This window comes from Nicotiana attenuata, unplaced genomic scaffold (assembly GCF_001879085.1).
Source record: "Nicotiana attenuata strain UT unplaced genomic scaffold, NIATTr2, whole genome shotgun sequence".
Classification (NCBI taxonomy): Eukaryota; Viridiplantae; Streptophyta; class Magnoliopsida; order Solanales; family Solanaceae; genus Nicotiana; species Nicotiana attenuata.
The window spans coordinates 229,791-249,401 of record NW_017671806.1 but is presented as its reverse complement, the minus strand read 5'-3'; the positions used below and the strand labels follow the sequence as shown (position 1 = coordinate 249,401).

The window sequence follows — 19,611 nt, the reverse complement described above, 5'->3', positions numbered from 1 at the left end:
TATAATATATATATATATATATATATATATATATATATATATAATATATATATATATATATTGTTTGTTATATTTATGCTTTTCTGTATGTTATATACCAAAAATATACAAATTTTATACACTGTTATGACTACCGATTATAAATAATTTCAGCCACGGGCAAAAAGTAATCTTTGCCCAAAATAATACTCAATCTTTTGAAAATGGACTCAAATGAACCTAGAGAGACTATTAAAAAATATTGTATTATAAAGATTCAAAAAATAATTACATGCATGTCTCTTCAACAGATACTAAACAGTTTAACCTTTTTGTTAATTTCATACAAATCTAAACAAGCACAGGAGAATATTTCGAAGCTCAAAAAACTGGAAAACAATTTTTTTTTGTTCCTTTTAGAAAACAAAGACGTTTGGTTGATATTTTTGAAAACGAAATTCTCTCACTAGAAATCCGAAGTGTTATTCCAAAAAGTTAATCCAAACATTAAATAAGAAAGTAAAAAATTAACCTAAAATGAAGAAAAGAAAATTAAAAGAGCCAACCACGAAGGGGTTTTAGGCCGAGCTCACTTCAAACCCCCAACCCCAATGACCCCGGTTTTCTGCCCTACCCGCGCTTGCACCTCTTGTGTTTTCTTCTTCCTCGTCAGCCTCTCTAGGTGCAGAGACCTTCTTCATTTTCTTGAACCTTAGCCTAAGATTCTTGAATTTAAACCCAAAATGATCATTTCCACAAGTTTTTTTTCTCTCTCCACTTCATGAGAATCTGAGTTGACAAAGGCATGCCCTTTAACATCCTTATCAAAAAGGCATGCCCTTTAACACTTTCACTACCAAACAGTTCATCAGCTCAAACCTAATCCCATGTAAGTCTGTATCTAACTTCACCATTTACCACTTCTTTTCAGCTCTTTCCAACCCGTCTCATACTGACCATGAAATAGAAGCTGCCTCTTCTGATAGTTCTTTTGAAGTTGCCCCAAATCTCAAGTTGGCTTCTCCTGAAACTGAAATAAAAATGCCCCCTTTTGATAATTCATTTAATTTTTCCTCAAAACCCAAGTTGGGTTCTTGTGAAACTGAAACGAAAATGCGCACTTCTGATAATTCATTTAAATTCGCCCCAAAACCCAAGTTGGGTTCTTGTGAAACTGAAATGGAAATACCAATTTCAGATAAGTTATTCAAAGAGGCCCCAAAGTTAGGTTCTTTCAAAATGGGCGATTCTACATTCTATTCCCTTGTTGAGAAATATGCTAGTTCTGGGGACTTCAGGTCTTTGGAGATGGTTTTTGATAGAATGAAGCGCGAAAAAAGAGTCTTTATTGAGAAGAGTTTTATCTTAGTGTTTAGAGCTTATGGAAAAGCCCGTTTTCCTGAAAAAGCTGTTGAATTGTTTGATAGAATGGTGGATGAGTTTCAATGTAAACGAACCGTGAAGTCGTTTAATTCTGTTCTTAATGTGATAGTTCAGGCAGGCTTATATCGTCGTGCATTAGATTTTTATGCTCGTGTTGTAAATAATAGTAATATTATGCCAAATGGGCTTTCTTTTAATTTAGTTATTAAGACTATGTGTAAGCTTCGGATGGTCGATAGAGCTCTGGAGGTGTTCAGAGAAATGACTTCTCGGAAATGTGAGCCGGATGTTTATACGTATTGCATTTTGATGGATGGCTTGTGCAAGGATGACCGGATTGATGAGGCGGTTATTCTTTTGGATGAAATGCAGATAGAGGGATGTTTTCCTGTTCCAGTAACATTTAATGTGTTGATTAATGGGCTTTGCAAGAAAGGTGACTTGGCTCGAGCTGCAAAGCTTTTGGATAACATGTTTCTTAAAGGGTGTGTCCCCAATGAAGTGACTTATAACACGCTTATACATGGTTTGTGCCTCAAAGGTAAGTTGGAGAAAGCTGTTAGTTTATTGGATAGAATGGTGTCAAATAAGTATGTCCCGACTGATGTAACCTATGGTACTATTATCAATGGGTTCGTTAAGCAAGGAAGAGCAAGTGAAGGCGTGCAGATCTTGTTGGCAATGCAGGAGAAAGGACATCTGGCAAATGAATATGTCTACTCAGCGCTAGTTAGTGGGTTGTTTAAAGAGGGAAAACCTGAAGAGGCGTTAAAAATATGGACGGAAATGATAGAAAAGGGAGTGAAGCCTAATACAGTTGTTTATTCTGCTTTTATAGATGGCTTGTGTCAAGAAGGCAGATCTGACGAAGCTAAGGAGATCCTTTCTGAGATGATTAAAATGGGTTGTACTCCCAATGCTTACACGTACTGCTCTCTAATGAAAGGGTACTTTAAAACCGGTGACAGCAACAAGGCTATATTTGTATGGAAAGAAATGGCGACCAGTGGTATCACATGTAATGAAATCTGCTACAGTGTACTTATCCACGGACTGTGTCAAGACGGGAAGCTCAAAGAGGCTATGATGATGTGGAAGCAAATGTTAGGCAAAGGATTGGTCCCTGATGCCGTGGCTTATAGTTCAATGATTCACGGTCTTTGCAATGTTGGGTCTGTGGATCAGGGATTGAGACTTTTCAATGAGATGCTATGTAGAGGATCTGATTCTCAGCCTGATGTAATAGCATATAACATAATTCTAAATGCTTTATGCAAGGTGGATAGAGTTTCTCTAGCAATTGATCTTTTGAATAGTATGTTGGATCAAGGTTGTGATCCCGATGCAGTTACATGTAATATTTTCTTGAAAACTTTAAAAGAAAAAGAAAATGTATCCCGAGATGGGGAAGACTTCCTGGATAAGCTGGTGCTGCAACTGTATAGGCGACAGAGAATTGTAGGAGCTTCAAGAATTATAGAAGTGATGCTTCAAAAATTTGTTTATCCCAAGTCCTCTACTTGGGAAATGATTATTCGAGAACTCTGCAAACCAAAGAAGGTTCAAGGAGCTATTAACAAGTGTTGGAGTGACCTTTTCATCTGATATTAGAGGTTAGATACAATTTTTTTTTGGTTGCAAAAATGCAATATCCTGAAACTTTGTTTCCCATGGACACATTGCTCCTAGGGGACAAAAGAGGACACAGACATGAGATTCTTTCACAAGATCCATTCTGTATATTTCAGCAATTATACAATGAGAGGATAACTGCTTATTTCCAAACAGACAGTTGCATCCATAATTACATTCTGCGTTTCTTTTAGTTTGAATGCATGTCAGTTGAACATGTAAGTAACAAAAAATGACATATTTTGTGGGTTATTTCGTCAAACCTCTTAAATGGATACAGAACCTTGCAATTATCATAATCTAGCATAGATAAGTTGTTAGGATACTAAAAAGAAAGCAAAAATGTCATTGAATGTTTTGTTCTTCACTTTCTTACGATATGCTAGATTTGAATCTAAAAGTTCTAATCTACAAATTTGTTACATGTCAGTTTTTATGACACTTCAATACCTCTGGTCATGCATGATCATTGGAAATGGTTTTGGTGAGTCTAAAACGAGTTCATATTTAGGTTATTCTTTTATAGTTGTTTACATTTCTTACTTACCTTGTGCTTCCTCTTCGTTTCAATTTGTATCAAGATGGTTGTTTAAATCCTAATTCAGATTCATATAAGTTATTTTCAAGTTGTGTAGTATAATGTTAAATTTTGAGAATTCAAAATGCTAACAAAGTTGCTGTATATGGCTTATGAAAATAAGTTCAAATTTTTGTTTGCTTATTTCTTCTTGATATGATATAACCTGTGGTAAGAGACAGCGGCAATAGCAGGGGTTATCAATTTCCAGTGTACATGCTGAAGCCAAATCTTTGGAGTTTTTCCGAAAGAAGTCAGCATAAAAAATCAATGCAGTTTCTTTTCTTGGAACAACTTTTTTTATTTTGGACTTAAAATAAGCTGTAATATTTGTACTTTAACCGATAATGATAGCAGAAGTACGCTGCTTTAAGATATTAAAAAAGGATATTTGAGTGTGTGCGCTTTCTACCGACAAAAAAAATGTGTGTGCTTTCCTGAAAGCATTCCTTTTATATAGAGGATGGTGCTTATTGTAGACAAGTTCTTATTTGGAATTGCAAGAGAGACGAAGAGTTTTGATGTTAAAACCAGCATTTTATTAATTTTAAAATGCTCAAAGTTCCTCTAGAAATGGTGCTACAAAAGAACAATTAGATAGAAAGTCTCTACGTTTTGTATAACCTAGACTTCATTCCTATGCATCATCAGAACATTTATCTTAAGGACAAAAGACAATCAGATAGAAATCGTAAGACAAAGAATAGTTGTTAGAGTGTGACTACTATTGAACTGAAGCTACTAGGTATTAAATTAGTTGAATTTATAATATTGTACTACCAGCCTGCAAGTCTCTCTTCTGCGTGCTTTCCTCTGGCGTTGCTCTCTCAACCATTCCACTTCAAACTAAATGTGCTCTCTGTACTCACGTGAAGTAAATTTCTCTTCCTATATGCTGCGCTTCAGTGTGATTTGCATTTACTAGCTGTTTATTTCTTTGTTCATGTAATAGCAGCATCCCTACCCCCCCCCCCCCCCCTACCCCTACCCCCCCCTAAAAAAAAAAAAAACCTTAGAAGCCAGATTTGCAATTTTTCTGATTTTTGGAGTTGTTTTAGTAGGTGAATGTACATACTAATATCTGCCGTTCTTTTGATTGGTAAAGGAACTAAACGTATCTGCTGGTGCATCTTGCATATGTTGATTTAATTTTCTTGTGGTACAGCTATTAGAATTATTAATTTTCGCAACTAACTTGGGATCACAATGGTGGGTGAAAGAGATAATGTGAGTGTGGTGGTTGCATATGAGAAGCTTGAAACTCAAGTTGACAATGGTAGCGAGGACTCCACAGGGTCATCACATGATGCTTTCATGATGTGCAAGAGGTTGAGGCATGAAAAAGCAGTAGAAGATGACAAAATTTCGGTGGCTGCAGCGAGTGGCATTACTGTTTTAGTCTAGTAATATTCATTTGAAAGTTTTCAAAATTCAGATGTTTCTCAGTTTTTGAATTCTTAAGTACCATTTTCTAGGTTCATTTATCCATCAAATACACTCTTTTTTTTAAGGACATGAAGCTACATGATTTTCATTGGGATGATATGGATCCAACTTATTTTGGTGCTTTTATGAATGATCATTATGCAGAAATTGTAACTTTTGGGGACATATTTTGTCAAGTGGCACTCGGATATGTGGCATGGAAGTTGGTACCGATGCTTCTGAGAAGCATTGCTCGGGTTTTAGAAAAGTTCAAGAAAATATGAAAATGATACAAACACTACTAGTTCCTTGAAGTAAGTTTTCAAATTTTTAACCTATCTTTAATCTTGATTTAGAATGTGTTTCCTATGTGCTGATGTTTATCTTCTTACTTTACATGTTTTCCCTCCTGTAACGTGACATCTATACTTTTTCTCTATTTATGGACTTGAATGTAGTTGACATTCTTGAGAATGTACCTCTAACATGAGCTGTAGTTGACAGTTCTCATTATTCATAATGGTAGAATTGTGTGTGTTGTTATTTCTTCAGCAATTGACTTCATGTAACATAAATCTTATGATTTCAGGAATAAGTGCGACGGGGACTCAAGTCCAAGATTTCTTGGTAGGTGTAAAAATCTTATGACCTGGCTTTTTCCACGTCTTCTTCCGAGATCTTTGACGACACTACCTTCTTTGGTTGACGAGCCATGTCATAAGTTGCATGGAGGCCAAAAAGAATATAATACATCAGCATTACAACCGTACATATGCCAAACCTTATAAATGCCTGAGCTCCTAATGATCCCATGAGAAACAAGTTTATCACAATTGAGAGGGATGGGAACCATGGAACCAGTGGGACTCCCCAGACTTTTGGTGTTCTTTCCTGTGGCAAAAGAACTGATATTGCCAAAGTTGCCAAGAACCAAAGGGGAACAGTTATCGTGTAGCCAAGCCAACCATTAGGGTTCAGTCCCCAGTAAGCAGAAGTCCCAATGGAAGATAGAATTATGACCAGTAAAAAAAAGGTTAGCTTCAAAAGATTCGTTCGGGGGGTTATACCTCTGACATAATATCTCCTCACAAGCAGAGCAACAGCCATCATCATTGATATAAGAAGGCTGCTTACAGATAACAAACTTGCCAAGACATCCAAACTTGAAAAGAAGGCTATACAGGCACTTGCAAGTCTGATTAATAGAGTTGCATTTATGGGAGTTCCTGTCTTTGGGTGAACAAGTGCAAACCATGGCGGAATCATGTGAACTCGTGCGATATGAGTGGCGTAGCGTGCCTGCCCAATCGCTCCTACCAAAAGGACAGTGGTCATTCCCTTAAGAGCTCCAAGGGCTACCAGATATTTTGCCCATTTCATTCCTACACTTTGAAATGCAACAGAGTAGGCGGCATTAGGGTCTATATCAGTATACTTCTGCATCATACTCAGTGAAAGTGCCATCAAGCAATATATCACGGTGATAATTGACATTGACCCTAGCAATCCTAGTGGTATATCTTTTGATGGATTTTTTGTTTCCTCTGCCATGGTTGCAATGTTGTCAAAACCCCCATATGCAAAATACACAATTGCTGCTGCAACAAAGATACCTTTGGCACCATGTGGCATAAAGGGTGTCAAGTTTGAGCTATCAGCATGAGCAAATCCAGCAACTATGACAAATAAAATCACCATCATATTTATTGCGGATGCTATCCAGTTGAAATATGAAGTTCTTCTAGTGCTGCTTATTGCAATTATTGATGTAATTACTAGAACTGCAACAGCTATTGGATCTAATAAGTTGAACCCATCTGCGAGGTTTGTATGTATACGTAAAGAGTTTGGATGAAGGTTCAGGAGTGTTGTAAAGTAAGAAGTCCAGGCTCTTGCTACTGCTGCACCTCCAGCAATGGATCCAAGAATTATGTTTCCTGCTGTGATAAAGGCTGCGAAATCTCCTAGTTCTACTCTGATGTACGCAAATGACCCTCCTGCTACAGGAATTTCTACCGCAAATTCTGTATAGCAGAATACAGAGAGCATTGCTGAAATGCCAGAAGCCACATAGGATAAAATTATAGCTGGTCCGGCATGCTCATGAGCTTCTTGGCCAGTGAGTACAAAGATGCCTGCTCCAATAACCGAGCCAAAGCCAAACCAGGTGAGGTCCCACCAACTAAGGCAACGTTTCATCTCGTTTTCACTTTGTTTCCTTAGCTCCTCAATCTCATCAGCGTCCTCAGAACGGCTTGCAGCTCGGTCCTTGAATCTGGTAAATGTTTGTGATAGTGCTGATTGGTATGTGCTCCAATTCTGGAAAGACTCTTCTGGGAAGAAGTCTTGTTTGGTCCATCTCCAGTAACTTCTTGGTTGAATCTCATCTTCTATTTCACCAACAGAGTCCATTACTGTTGTATTCATTTAGGACTTGTTAAACTGCTATAGAATGCTAGTAGTAATTACTGGCTCATATGGGGTATCCATCGAACTGCTATTTATAGGTTCATTTTCTTGATGAATGGACTCCCATATCTTCAATTATTGTTATTGATAAGGTTGACACTGGAACCTAGTGGCTACTGTCTAAACAAGTGTGCTAAATTCGTTATTTTTTGTTTTATGCCCATATAGTCCTGGCAATGATAAAAATAGAGCCAATGGATAGTTGGGCATGTGATGTATGACAGGTACTAGTGTCACACCTCCTTTTACACACCTACCCCGAAGGATAATGTATAAGAGAGTTTTTCCATTTAAAGTGACATATTCGAAATGGGATTATTTATTTATGTTTTTAAAGTCGCCACTTGGGATAGGATTGGCTTTTGGTGTCCCAAGTCACCGATTTAACTTAAATCCCAAATCGAGGAAATTTCGACTTCCCGAATGGAGGTTGCGAACCAGAAATTCTAAATAAGGAATTCTGTTGACCCGAGGGAAGGTGTTAGGCACCTCCGGATCCCGTGGTTCTAGCACGGTCGCTTAAATTATTACAAATGGCTAAAAAAAATCTAATTTTTATACATGCTCCAACCTATAGTGCAATTTTATAATTATTTACCGCTTTTAGTTAAAATGTTTTAAGAAAGTGAACGTCGTTTAAAAACGTATCTTCGGATCACGTCACATGAAATGCACTCGGATCCTCGACACATTCTTATTCAACGTTTTGGGATTTGGATTTGGGTTGCATGAAATGCACACCCGTATTTAAGAGGTAAAAATATTAAAAACGTGCCTAAAGCGACTAACGGGTTATTAACTTTGCGGGAGGCCGCGAAATTCACTAAACGGCACGCCCAGATTCTAAGTATTTTGATATAAGCATTTAATGAAGGCCCCACAATTTGTGTGTCTTATTTGGCTAGGCTCATCTCACTTTATTATTTAAAGGCCAAACTAAAGTGACCTATGATTTTCTATTTTTGTATCTAATAATAAGGAAATAGTCCTAATTAATTAATGTCATAACATCCGGGCCCCAAGTTCAAGTCCGGGTTCAAACAAAAGGAATAGACCTCTTAATTTGAACCTGCTACTTAACTCGAGAACCCGATGTTACAAACTAGACTTAATGAACCTAAGGGAATTATAGCCTCCGGCACATTTGGGCTTCAAGACTGATTCAACCAAGTCCATGAAGAACAGCCCAATAAGAGGTCCAAATTATGATTGCAGAGGGTCAAGTGGCCTGGGCTTGTGATAAGCCCAATAGCGGATACCAGTTTCATTTTTGGACTGGCTAACATCTTAACGGGCTGTTACATATATGTATTTAAATCAAAGACCAAATCAACCAAATGTTGGGTTAATCTAAGAAGTAATTGACTTTGAAATTGATTTTTTGTTAATATTGATTCGAGGCACAATCAGTTAGGCTAGCGGTCCAACGTATCAGTCCATATTGTTCCAATTTAATCCTCAAGTTCATATGACACTATATTTGACTCTCTGTTAACTGCTCCTAACAATCAGATGTCCAATTATTGATTACAAAAGGGAAATATACGATTTCAAGGGCACTTCTACGTACAGAACATTTCTAATCATAACTAACACAATGAATATTAAATATTTGCACATCAATAAATATCTAACTATGTACATGCGATAACAGGGATTTAAACATCCAATGTCAGCTTAATTAATTGTGCTTAAACACACATTGAAGTCCAACACAACCCTAGATAATCGAACTAGTACTGAAAATCCATTAATAATCTATTAACAATCCATTGACAGTCCATATTCTCATTAATACAACTGAAATTATGGTTCAAATGAATCAGTCACACGAAAAGTCTAAACTAAGCAATAACAGTAAAGTTCAGGTGCAAGCATGTATTCCTTTATCATTTATACTTCAAACTTGTGGTCTACAGGTGAAGGCAATCTTCAGCATCACTTGAGCATGAGAAAATACCTGGATTACAATGACATAAAGGAGAAGAGGAGGGTCAGCAGCAATTTGTTGAACTAAAGGCAAACAACATGTCACAACAGCTCAAAATCAGCCTCAAACCCAGGTTCAAAATGCAAACGAAATCCAGCAAACCATATAACCAGCAAACACACCAAAACTTGACTCAAACGACCCAAATTCAACTCGAAATTGAAGCTAAACCACTTCTGATGTTTCAGTAATAAGAATCAAGCTTGGAACTAGAATCAATGCCTAAAACTCCAATTAACCTCAAAAATGCGATGAAACAGCGCTCTTTTTGATTTTCTATTGTATTTTTCTTTTTTTTTTGATTTTTGGGGTAGAATATAAGATCTAAAGAGTTTGGATTTGAACTTCAAATTTCAGATCTATGAAACTTGAAGAGTATTTTTGGGGGGGATTTTTTTTTGTGGCTTCCAAACTTCTAAACTTTGAGGGATTTTTCAGAGGGTCTCCAAACTTGTAATCCAAGGCACTAGACATGCCTTTTATAGGCAGAAAAGGGGGCAAAAGGTTCTGGAAATTTTTACTCATTTTTCCCCCCTTTTTATTTTCAGAAATTGTACCTTAAACCCAAAGTATTGACTTGTTTGTCAAGTTACTACTTTTAAAAAGCTGAAACTTACACAAAGACCCCTTCTAGAAGGATCTAGGGTGTTCTAGCTTTGTTTTCCTACCTATAAAATGTCTATATTACCCTTACTTGAGTTCTAAAATTACCATGTCTTAACAAACCAACCCATTTTAGATGCCTAAACTACCCTTGATCGCCCCTGAAATTACTAACCAAACCCAAACCCCTTTGTCCTAGTTAGAATTCAATTATAGTTAACTAAGGATGATTCATTCAGCTATATCCAATCACCAAAACTAAAATTTAACTCTAATTAATATGTAACATTGAACTAATAAGCAGTAAACTGTTAAAAACCTAGTAAAATATCATATAATAACACTCAATAAACCTATGATTAACTTACATCAATAAGCAAACTACAGCACTAGTTCATCAATATGTCAACCAAGCATGAATTCAACAAGTAACGATTAAACACTAATTCATGAATTTAGACTACTATCAGTAAGAATAGAGGAGGAATCAAAAACAAAAATTTAAACGACAAAACCACAAGTACTGATTACTGCCAAAAAGAGTATAAGGAAAAGATGAACAAAATTAACAGAAACAAATGAAAATTATATTCAAACTAACTAAAGAAATAGGAGAAACTCACCTATGCAAGGCTGGAATGGAGATTGAAAAATCGATTCGAGCCCCGGAATAATGTTAATCGTTTGTTCTACTCAAAGAACAAACGAAAACGTTATTTCGTGACTCGAATCCAATACCAGACTCGAAAAATCAGGCAAAATCGAGCAAAAATGAACACCTAGGGTTCAGCCTTCTTTATGATTCGAGATTCGAGCAGTTCCGGTGATGTTTGAAGGAAACCAATGAGGGATTCAAGAAGCGGGGAACCAGGAGAGTATAGGGTGTATTTTTGGGGTCATTTGGTGAACTAGGGTTTTTTCACCGGAATTTCGATTTGAAATTCGAAGCTTTCGGTGAGGATTTGAGGGAATTTAAAGTTAGATATGGAAGGGGGTAGGAGGAGAGGAATCAACGGTGTAATTTTAGGGTGATTTGGAGCATCGCGCCGGCGGAGGCGATTTCCGGCCGGCGGAGGACGGCGGAGACACGGCAGGGTGACGATGGCGTTACNTTAACTGACGCCAAAACGGCATCGTTTTGCTGAAGGGGGCTTGGACCGGGTATTTTTAGGATTGGGCTTGTGATTTGGTCCGGTTTTAGGTGACTTCTGGACTAGAATTGGATTTTGGCCCAAAATTTGATCTTTTATCAAGACCATTCTTTTTTACTCTTTTCTTTTTTCCTTTTGTATTTATTTTTGTATTTTACTTATTATTTTTGAATTTTCTGATTTTATTATGTAAAATAAAAGACCCAAATTAAATCTAAGATGATACTAATTAACTAATTCCTAATTTAAGAGGAAACTAGATTAAAAATGTAAAATGTAAAATGTGAAATTGTAAAAATACTATTTTTGTTATTTTTCTCTTATTTTAGTAATGTTAATTGACTAAAAATATAAAATCGAATTCTAAATGCAAATGTACTATTTTTGTACTTTTTTTTTGTGAATTATGGCAACTAAAATGCACAAAAATGCAAACAAGGCACAAAATCATGCAATTAATTCAAATGATAAAGAAAAATCCTAATTCTAAGGAATTTATAGGAGTAATTTAAGCGTGACAAAAATCACGTGCTCACAACTAGTTGAGTGAAATAGTTTGTATCTTCCTTGAAAACATCAACATTCTATGTTAGCTCCCTTGGCGTACGTCTTATGTAAAAAGAGAAGGCCAATCTATCAATTCATCAGCCTGCAGCCAGAAAGAGTAACAGGCTGGATTTTTTGTCCTATATCACTTGCAGTACTCCAGGATTTCGCTGATATTATAGGGATGACATCTACTTCCTCCTCCTGAGGATTTACTAGTGTTAATTTTTATTATTGAGCTCACTCGGATACTGTGTTATTATTATTATTTTATTTTTTTACTGCAGATTTGGTTGTTTTCAAGAGTAGCATCCTACTTGCTTAAGCGTCCATATCTGTCCTAACTTAATAACTGATCTTAATCTGTAATTAGTAAGCCACACTTTGATACTTCAGAAAAGAAAAGAAAAGAAAAAAGAACTTTTGTTAGTATAGGTATAACATTTCCAAACTTTGGATAAGTTAAGGGAAAATTAATTGAAGATTTTGATGGGTAGCTTTTTTATCATATCATGTCATACACCATCAGTTATCTCCAAAAGCAGGAGGAGAAACAAAGATGACAGCCTTTGGGGACATCAATAAAATCTGAATGATACCAGCCTCTGCTCAACCTTGATAGAAAATCATGGTTGGAAGAAAATTCCAAGGAAAAATATAAGAGAGAAATAGAAGGAAACCATATTTAAAAATGAATAGGTCGGAGATGTAAGCATAGCTAATGAAGCATGAGATCAGTCCAAGCAACTCTTTTTTTTCTATCGATTATTAGAATCAGTCCACGCAATGTAGGAGAACACTTCTACGAGTGCTGCGAAAAGAAGGAAAAAATAGCGCGCGCGCACACACACAGTAACATGAGCGCTTACTTCTTTAGAACCATTTATTAACATCTTTATTTGGTACATTAGGATGTTCTAAATCATAGAACAGCCTGACCTTCCCTGAAGAACTCTTCCCAACTCCAAAAAAAGGTTGTTTGGTTCTATTCCCTCTCTATTCTATTCGATGGTTTTGAAAAGCAGCAGGAAAGTGATGGTTGAACCGCCTGGCATCCGTTGCACTATAGCAGCGGGTATATCCCCATGTCTGAATAATGAAATAAAGAGAAGCAGATGAAGAGAACCAGAAGCAGAGTAGTGCAGAGCATTAGATGTTAGCACTATTAGCACTAGCTAACTATGATTAGCTGGCATAGTTAGTAGTTACAAATCAGTTTTAAAGTTAGTTAATAGTCATGTGATGTGCACGTGTGTGAGCTGAGAGAGGTCTGTATATAAGCTGTGTATCAGCCTCATTTGCAAGAATGATAATACAGTTCCTTCTTCTTCCTCCACTCGATTTCTTTCTCTCTAAGAAATGCCTAATCACTCAGATTGCATGGATCAATTTCACATGGTATCAGAGCCGGTAAATTGAGGACAACACATGCATTGAAAGAGATCGAGATCTACAGAAGAACACAAAGCATAATTTGTGTAATTTCCTAGCTGATTGCAGAGGATCGCGAAGCTCGATTTTTAGCAAAAATGGCAGGAAATGAGGTTACTTCACTAGATCACAATCATTAGCTCTTCGAGGCAAAGGAAAACTAGGTTTTGTGAACGGAACCTGTGTTAAAAGCATGTACAAGGGTGAATTAGCGGAGCAATGGGAGAAGTGCAATGCTATTATTCTGTCATGGATAGGAAGCACTGTTGCGGAGGAATTGATGGCCAGTATTGTGTATGCGTCTAATGCTAAGAAGGTATGGAGTGAATTTGAAGAGAGATTTGATAGATCGAATTTGACTAGGATATTTCATTTGTGGACTGAAATTGCCACTTTGAGGCAAGGAAATGAGTCTGTTACTTCATATTACTCTAAAATGAAGGATTGTGGGATGAGTTAGATTTCTTAGCTCCACTTCCTTCTTGTGATTGTGAAGAATCCCTGCCTTATGTAGTCCATTTGAGATCACAGAGATTGCTGCAGTTCCTTATGGGACTTAATGAATCCTACAGTAATCTAAGAAGTAATCTACTAGCAAGGAGGCCTATAGTGTCTGTAAATGAAGCCCATGCAATTGTTTCTCAGGAGGAGAGCCAAAGGTTGTTAGGTGTGGTGGATGTTAACAAGGAGCCATTGACAATGCTGGCAGGGAGAACTTACCAAGGTCTTAAGCCTAACAAGCCTGGAGTTGGTATAATCTGTGAGCATTGTGGTTATAAGGGACATTTGAAGGAAAACTGTTACAAATTGTTGGTTACCCACAGGATTTTAAGAGCAAAAAGAAAGGATCACAAACCAGTGGATTCAGACCTTATGCCAATTCCACAGTAGCAGGAGAAAGCATGAAGTCATCAGAAGCACAAGGTCACTTCTTCACCGAACAACAATACAAGCAGATACTGAATATGCTGAACAAACCAACATCTAGTGATAATGCTGATAACATAACAGGTAACATGGCAGGTATTACCTCACTGCTATCCAACAACTTTGCTTGTGAATGGATAATAGATACAGGGGCATCTCACCACATTACACCATACAAGGAGTTACTGACCACCTTTAGAACCTTAAGAAATCAGAATAACAGTAAAGTGCAGGTTCCCACAGGTGGTAGAGTAGAAATCACAAGTATAGGAGATGCAGTGATTTTGGGAAGCTACAAGCTTGAGAATGTACTTCATGTGCCAGATTTTAAGTTTAACTGCTTTCAGTGTCCAAGATAACCAAACAACTTTGTTGTGTGGCTTTGTTCTTTCCTGATTTTTGTGTGTTCCAGGGGCTCTTCAATGGGAAGGTTCTGGGGATTGGTAAAGAAAAGGAAGGATTGTACATACTGCAAGAAAGAATAAAACCTGCAATTGGAGAAGCAGTGCATAAGGATGATGATTGTGGAAAGCTATGGCATTGGAGACTTGGACATCCCTCTATTGGAGCAATGCAACATATTGCAGATGTCAAAAATAAACTAGATATTGAACAGTTAAGCTGCTGTGAAGTTTGCCCTTTGGCAAAGCAAAGTAGACTAAAGTTTCCTGTTAGTGACAGTAGTTCAAACTGTGTTTTTCAGTTGCTGCATCTAGATGTGTGGGGTCCTTACAGAAAACCTACATATGATAAAAGACATTATTTTTCTACCATAGTAGATGATTACAGTAGATATACTTGGGTTTGCCTGATCCAATCTAAATGTGAAGTGATTGTAGTGTTGAAGAACTTCCTTGCCTTAATAAAGAATCAGTTTGATAAAACTGTTAAGATCCTTAGATCAGATAATGGTAGTGAGTTCTTTAACTCAAAGTGTGATGAACTTTTGTCTTCTTATGGTATAATTCATCAAAGCAGCTATCCATACACTCCACAACAAAATGGAGTTGTGGAGAGAAAGCACAGACACATACTAGAGGTGGCTAGAGCTTTGGCATTTCAGAGTTCAATGCCTATAAAGTTTTGGGGAGATTGTGTGCGGACTGCTGTATATCTGATCAATCGACTACCATCTAAAGTACTGCAAGGAAAAACACCATTTGAGCTGCTGCATGGCAAGCTGCCTCAACTGTCTTATCTAAAAGTTTTTGGATGTCTCTACTATGCTAGCAGGTTGCCTAAAGGTGATAAGTTCACTTCAAGGGCCAGGAAGACAGTCTTTGTGGGCTATTCAGAAACACAAAAAGGTTACAAGTTGTATGATCTTGAAGATTATCAAATGTTCATTAGCAGGGATGTTCAGTTCAAGGAATATATATTTCCTTTTAAAACTGAAGCTGCAGAAGATTTAAGTGATTTTTTCTTGTTTGAAAATACTACAGATGCATGTATCATTCAACCACACACAGGAGAGGCTCATGATCAATATCAACATAGTGCAGAATCCCAACTTGAACCTGCAGACACAACTCCACCACTTGAACTTGCAGACACTGTTCCTGCAGTGGACATTTCATCAGTACCTGAAGCAGCATTGGACACAGATGCTGGGATGGATCACCAGCAAGACCTTGAAATCCCCACACCTCCTGGATCAGATCAAGCTGAACTACAACCAGTGGAATTAGCACCTGAAGCAGTCCAACAACATGAAGAAGGTGGGACTGCTCACGGCAGGCCAAGCAGAACAATTAGACCACCAATTTGGCTCAGTGATTACATTATTGCTGGGAAATCAAAGGCCCACTGCTCCTATCCTATATCCAAGCATGTTAACTACACTCATCTTCATCCCAAATATCAAGCTTACTTGGGATCTTTCTCTGTATCAACTGAGCCTAAGCCATTCAAAGAAGCTTCTCAAGATCACAATTGGATTTTGGCTATGCAACAGGAAATTGATGCACTGGAAGGGAACAAAACTTGGGAGTTATTCCATTGCCTAAGGGAAAGCAAACTATAGGTTCAAAGTGGATCTATAAGATTAAATACAAAGCCAATGGTGAGATTGACAAGTACAAGGAACGACTAGTAGCAAAGGGATATACACAAAGACAGGGTCTAGACTATCATGAAACCTTCTCTTCCGTTGCAAAAATGGTCACAGTTCGAACAGTCATCAGTGTGGCAGCCTCGAAGAATTGGTGCTTGTACCGAATGGATGTCAATAATGCCTTTCTATTTATATGAAGAAGTCTATATGGATTTGCCACAAGGCTTTCACAGGCAGGGGGAGTATAGGGTATGTAAGCTCTTGAAATCCTTGTATGATCTCAAACAAGCGTCGAGGCAATGGAATATCAAGCTCACATCTGTTTTGGTGGAAGCATGATACTGTCAAAGCCCCCATGATCATTCATTATCCACTAGAAGGAAAGGAGACAATATAGTGATCGTTTTAATCTATGTTGATGATCTTCTTATTACTGGGAACAGCAAACACTTCATTGAAGAAGCAAAACAAACTCTACATAGCAATTTCAAAGTCAAGGATCTTGGAGAACTCAAATATTTCCTAGGGATTGAAGTGTTGAGGTCAAAACAGGGCATACTTCTCAATCAGAGAAAGTATGCTTTAGAACTAATCTCGGATGTGGGGCTTAGTGGTGCAAAACCAGCTTCCACACCGATTGAAGCAAGCACAAGTCTCACGACTGTTGAATTTGATAGATTGACTGGAGCAACTGATGACCCTATACTTGAAGAAGTGTCAGGTTATCAAAAATTGGTGGGTAAACTAATTTATCTAACTATCACACGCCCAGACATTTGCTTCCCTGTTCAGGTCCTTAGCAAATTCATGCAGCAGCCCAAGAAATCACACTGGGAAGCAGCCTTAAGAGTGGTGAGATATATTAAAAGCAGCCCTGGTTTGGGAATTTTTCTCAGCCATAAGCCAGCCACTCAATTGACTGCCTATTGCGACTCTGATTGGGCAGCATGCCCAATACTAGACGATCAGTCACAGGGTATGTGATTAAGCTAGGTGATTCTCTAGTCTCATGGAAGACAAAGAAGCAACACACAGTCAGTCTAAGTTCAGCTGAAGCTGAATATCAGAGTATGGAAACAAGTGTGGCAGAGATTGTATGGCTAGTTGGGTTACTGCAAGACTTAGGTGTGGTTATTTCTAAACCAATTCAACTTCACTGTGATAGCAAAGCAACCGTCCAGATTGCTGCAAATCCTACTTTTCATGAGCGTACCAAACATATAGATATTGATTGTCACTTTGTTCGGAAAAAGGTAAAGGAAGGGCTTATCGAGACCAACTACATTGCCGCACAGTCTCAACTTGCAGATCTTCTTACAAAAGGTTTGGGAGTTAGTCAACACCATCTTCTTCTATCCAAGCTAGGAGTGCTCGATGTCTTTCACCCTCCTGCTTGAGGGGGAGTAATGAAATAAAGAGAAGCAGACGAAGAGAAGCAGAAGCAGAGTAGTGCAGAGCATTAGTGTTAGCACTGTTAGCACTAGCACTAACTATGATTAGCTGGCATAGTTGTAGTTACAAATCAGTTTTAAAGTTAGTTAATAGTCATGTGATGTGCACGTGTGTGAGCTGAGAGAGGTCTGTATATAAGCTGTGTATCAGCCTCATTTGCAAGAATAATAATACAATTCCTTCTTCTTCCTCCACTCGATTTCTTTCTCTCTAAGAAATGCCTAATCACTCAGATTGCATGGCTCAATTTCACACTGAAGCAGTTAACATGCAGTGATCTCACCCAAAAAAAGGATGCAAGGTTAACGCATTGTACCCATGATTTCCAAGCCTTGCGCATCTTGTTCGCAACATATCTGACTCCATGAACAGCACCAGCAGTCAATAAACCTGCAACAGCTTGCCTCGTGCTAGAAACCATAACCTTACGTCTAACTAGCCTCTCATGCACTCAGCAGCCTGTTCTTATGAACCAATCACTACTTGTTGCCTAACTCTACCTACAACACTATGGCACAAATGAAATGATCTGCTTTACATGAGGAGGGAACATTATAACAGCTTATAATAAGAACTAAAATAATTACATAGAAGTGTATTTTTTTTACAAGTTCCAATTTTTAGATGAGACAAACACACAATTCAACATGCTATTAGGATAGAAAAAGATATTTCGAGTCTCACCATCACCCATTAACAAAAAATATTTTTTTCCTACTTGACCCAAGAAAAGGATTGACACGTGAGAGTCACAAATGGAAAGTAACTAAACAAAAGTGTTCCTTCCCTAACGTGGCAGTAGATGCAATTCAACAGGAACTACTAACGAGAAACAAATCTGAAAGAACATGCAATATTTTAAGATTATTTCCTTTCCAGAAATCCACTCTTTTTGTATTTGAAGTACGTACCAGAGTCGTCGAGAATCCTCTTTTCTCCAAGTTTCATGCCCATCTCACTTCTGATTGATGGAGGAAGAGAATAAACTAAGGTTGAAGCAGCAGATAATCCACAATCCTGATTTTGATTCACTAAAACATTTCAATCTTTGAGATTGACTTGATCTTGATTTTCCAATTCACATATTCTCCACGGAGGGTAACCAAAATCAGTCTCCTCAGATCCATCAGAAAGAAAAAAGGCGCTAATGTACTCAAAGAATCTCATACAAATGTATTACTAGAAGCAATACGAAAAGGTCAAGAAAACACTCAAGGCTCGAGAATGACTCAATAACCAGTAAAGTGCACAAGTTACAATCATGTAAAAGTACAAACTAATTTTCATGCAGGTAAACTGTTTGACCAAAAGATGTCGAAACCTTTTTGATTAAATCAATTAATGAAGATGAAGAGGCAAATCTTAGTCAAACGTAATAAACTCCAGATCTAAAAATGAATAAGAAAGTGATAAATAAGATAAAAATAAGGACGATCAATCTTGTTGATGTTTTTCATTTCTTCTCTCATATTACAGTGAGGATGATCAATTTACATGATATAGTGAGGATGATCAATTTGCATCCTTTCTTCCAAGAAAGCTACAGAAGAGAGGAAAGAGAGAAAAGGCCCCCTTTCACTTCGAGGATTCCTCCCATATATGTAGCCCTAGAGTCCTTGCTATATTCTTTGCTCGATGTGCCTCCATAATACGACCGTTTTAGTCGTTACTTGAGTATTGTTTTGACTTAATGCGCACTGTAGGCACTTGGATTGGGGCAAGTCGTGATGTCTCTCACTATCCTGCCACTTAGGCGGGATCCCAGTTGGGTCGACCACAGTGGTCAGATTTTGACCAATACAGTTAGTCCCACCGTCCGTCGGGCTCGTCTCTTGTCGGGCCCGGCGGACGGATTACAATTTCAAACACATAGAAGAAATCTGACTGTTCACGCCTTAGGCGTAGCTTTTAGATGAAATAATGGCGCGGCGCTCCAACGATACCTTTGGACCGTCGTGACCGTTTCAGACTCGAAGCGTTATTTAATTCGAAA

General features: G+C 37.7%; 2 protein-coding genes across 3 annotated transcripts; one reads left to right on the top strand and one right to left on the bottom strand.

Annotated features, from left to right (window-relative positions):
• Positions 1-572: 572 nt before the first annotated feature.
• Positions 573-5,672, top strand: LOC109210341 (pentatricopeptide repeat-containing protein At4g20090). Of its 2 annotated transcripts, none has more exons than XM_019373745.1 (3): positions 573-2,975; positions 5,162-5,310; positions 5,586-5,672. In XM_019373745.1, the coding sequence occupies exon 1, from the start codon at positions 814-816 to the stop codon at positions 2,965-2,967; it is 2,154 nt and encodes a 717-aa protein (XP_019229290.1). In that variant the 5' UTR covers positions 573-813; the 3' UTR covers positions 2,968-2,975; positions 5,162-5,310; positions 5,586-5,672. The 2 variants fall into 2 exon arrangements, with proteins under 2 accessions (XP_019229290.1, XP_019229289.1); XM_019373744.1 differs by having other exon boundaries at positions 4,737-5,310.
• LOC109210343 (cationic amino acid transporter 5) lies at positions 5,409-7,651 on the bottom strand. The gene has a single exon (XM_019373746.1). The coding sequence runs from the start codon at positions 7,421-7,423 to the stop codon at positions 5,639-5,641; it is 1,785 nt and encodes a 594-aa protein (XP_019229291.1). The 5' UTR covers positions 7,424-7,651; the 3' UTR covers positions 5,409-5,638.
• Between the last annotated feature and the right edge of the window lie 11,960 nt (positions 7,652-19,611).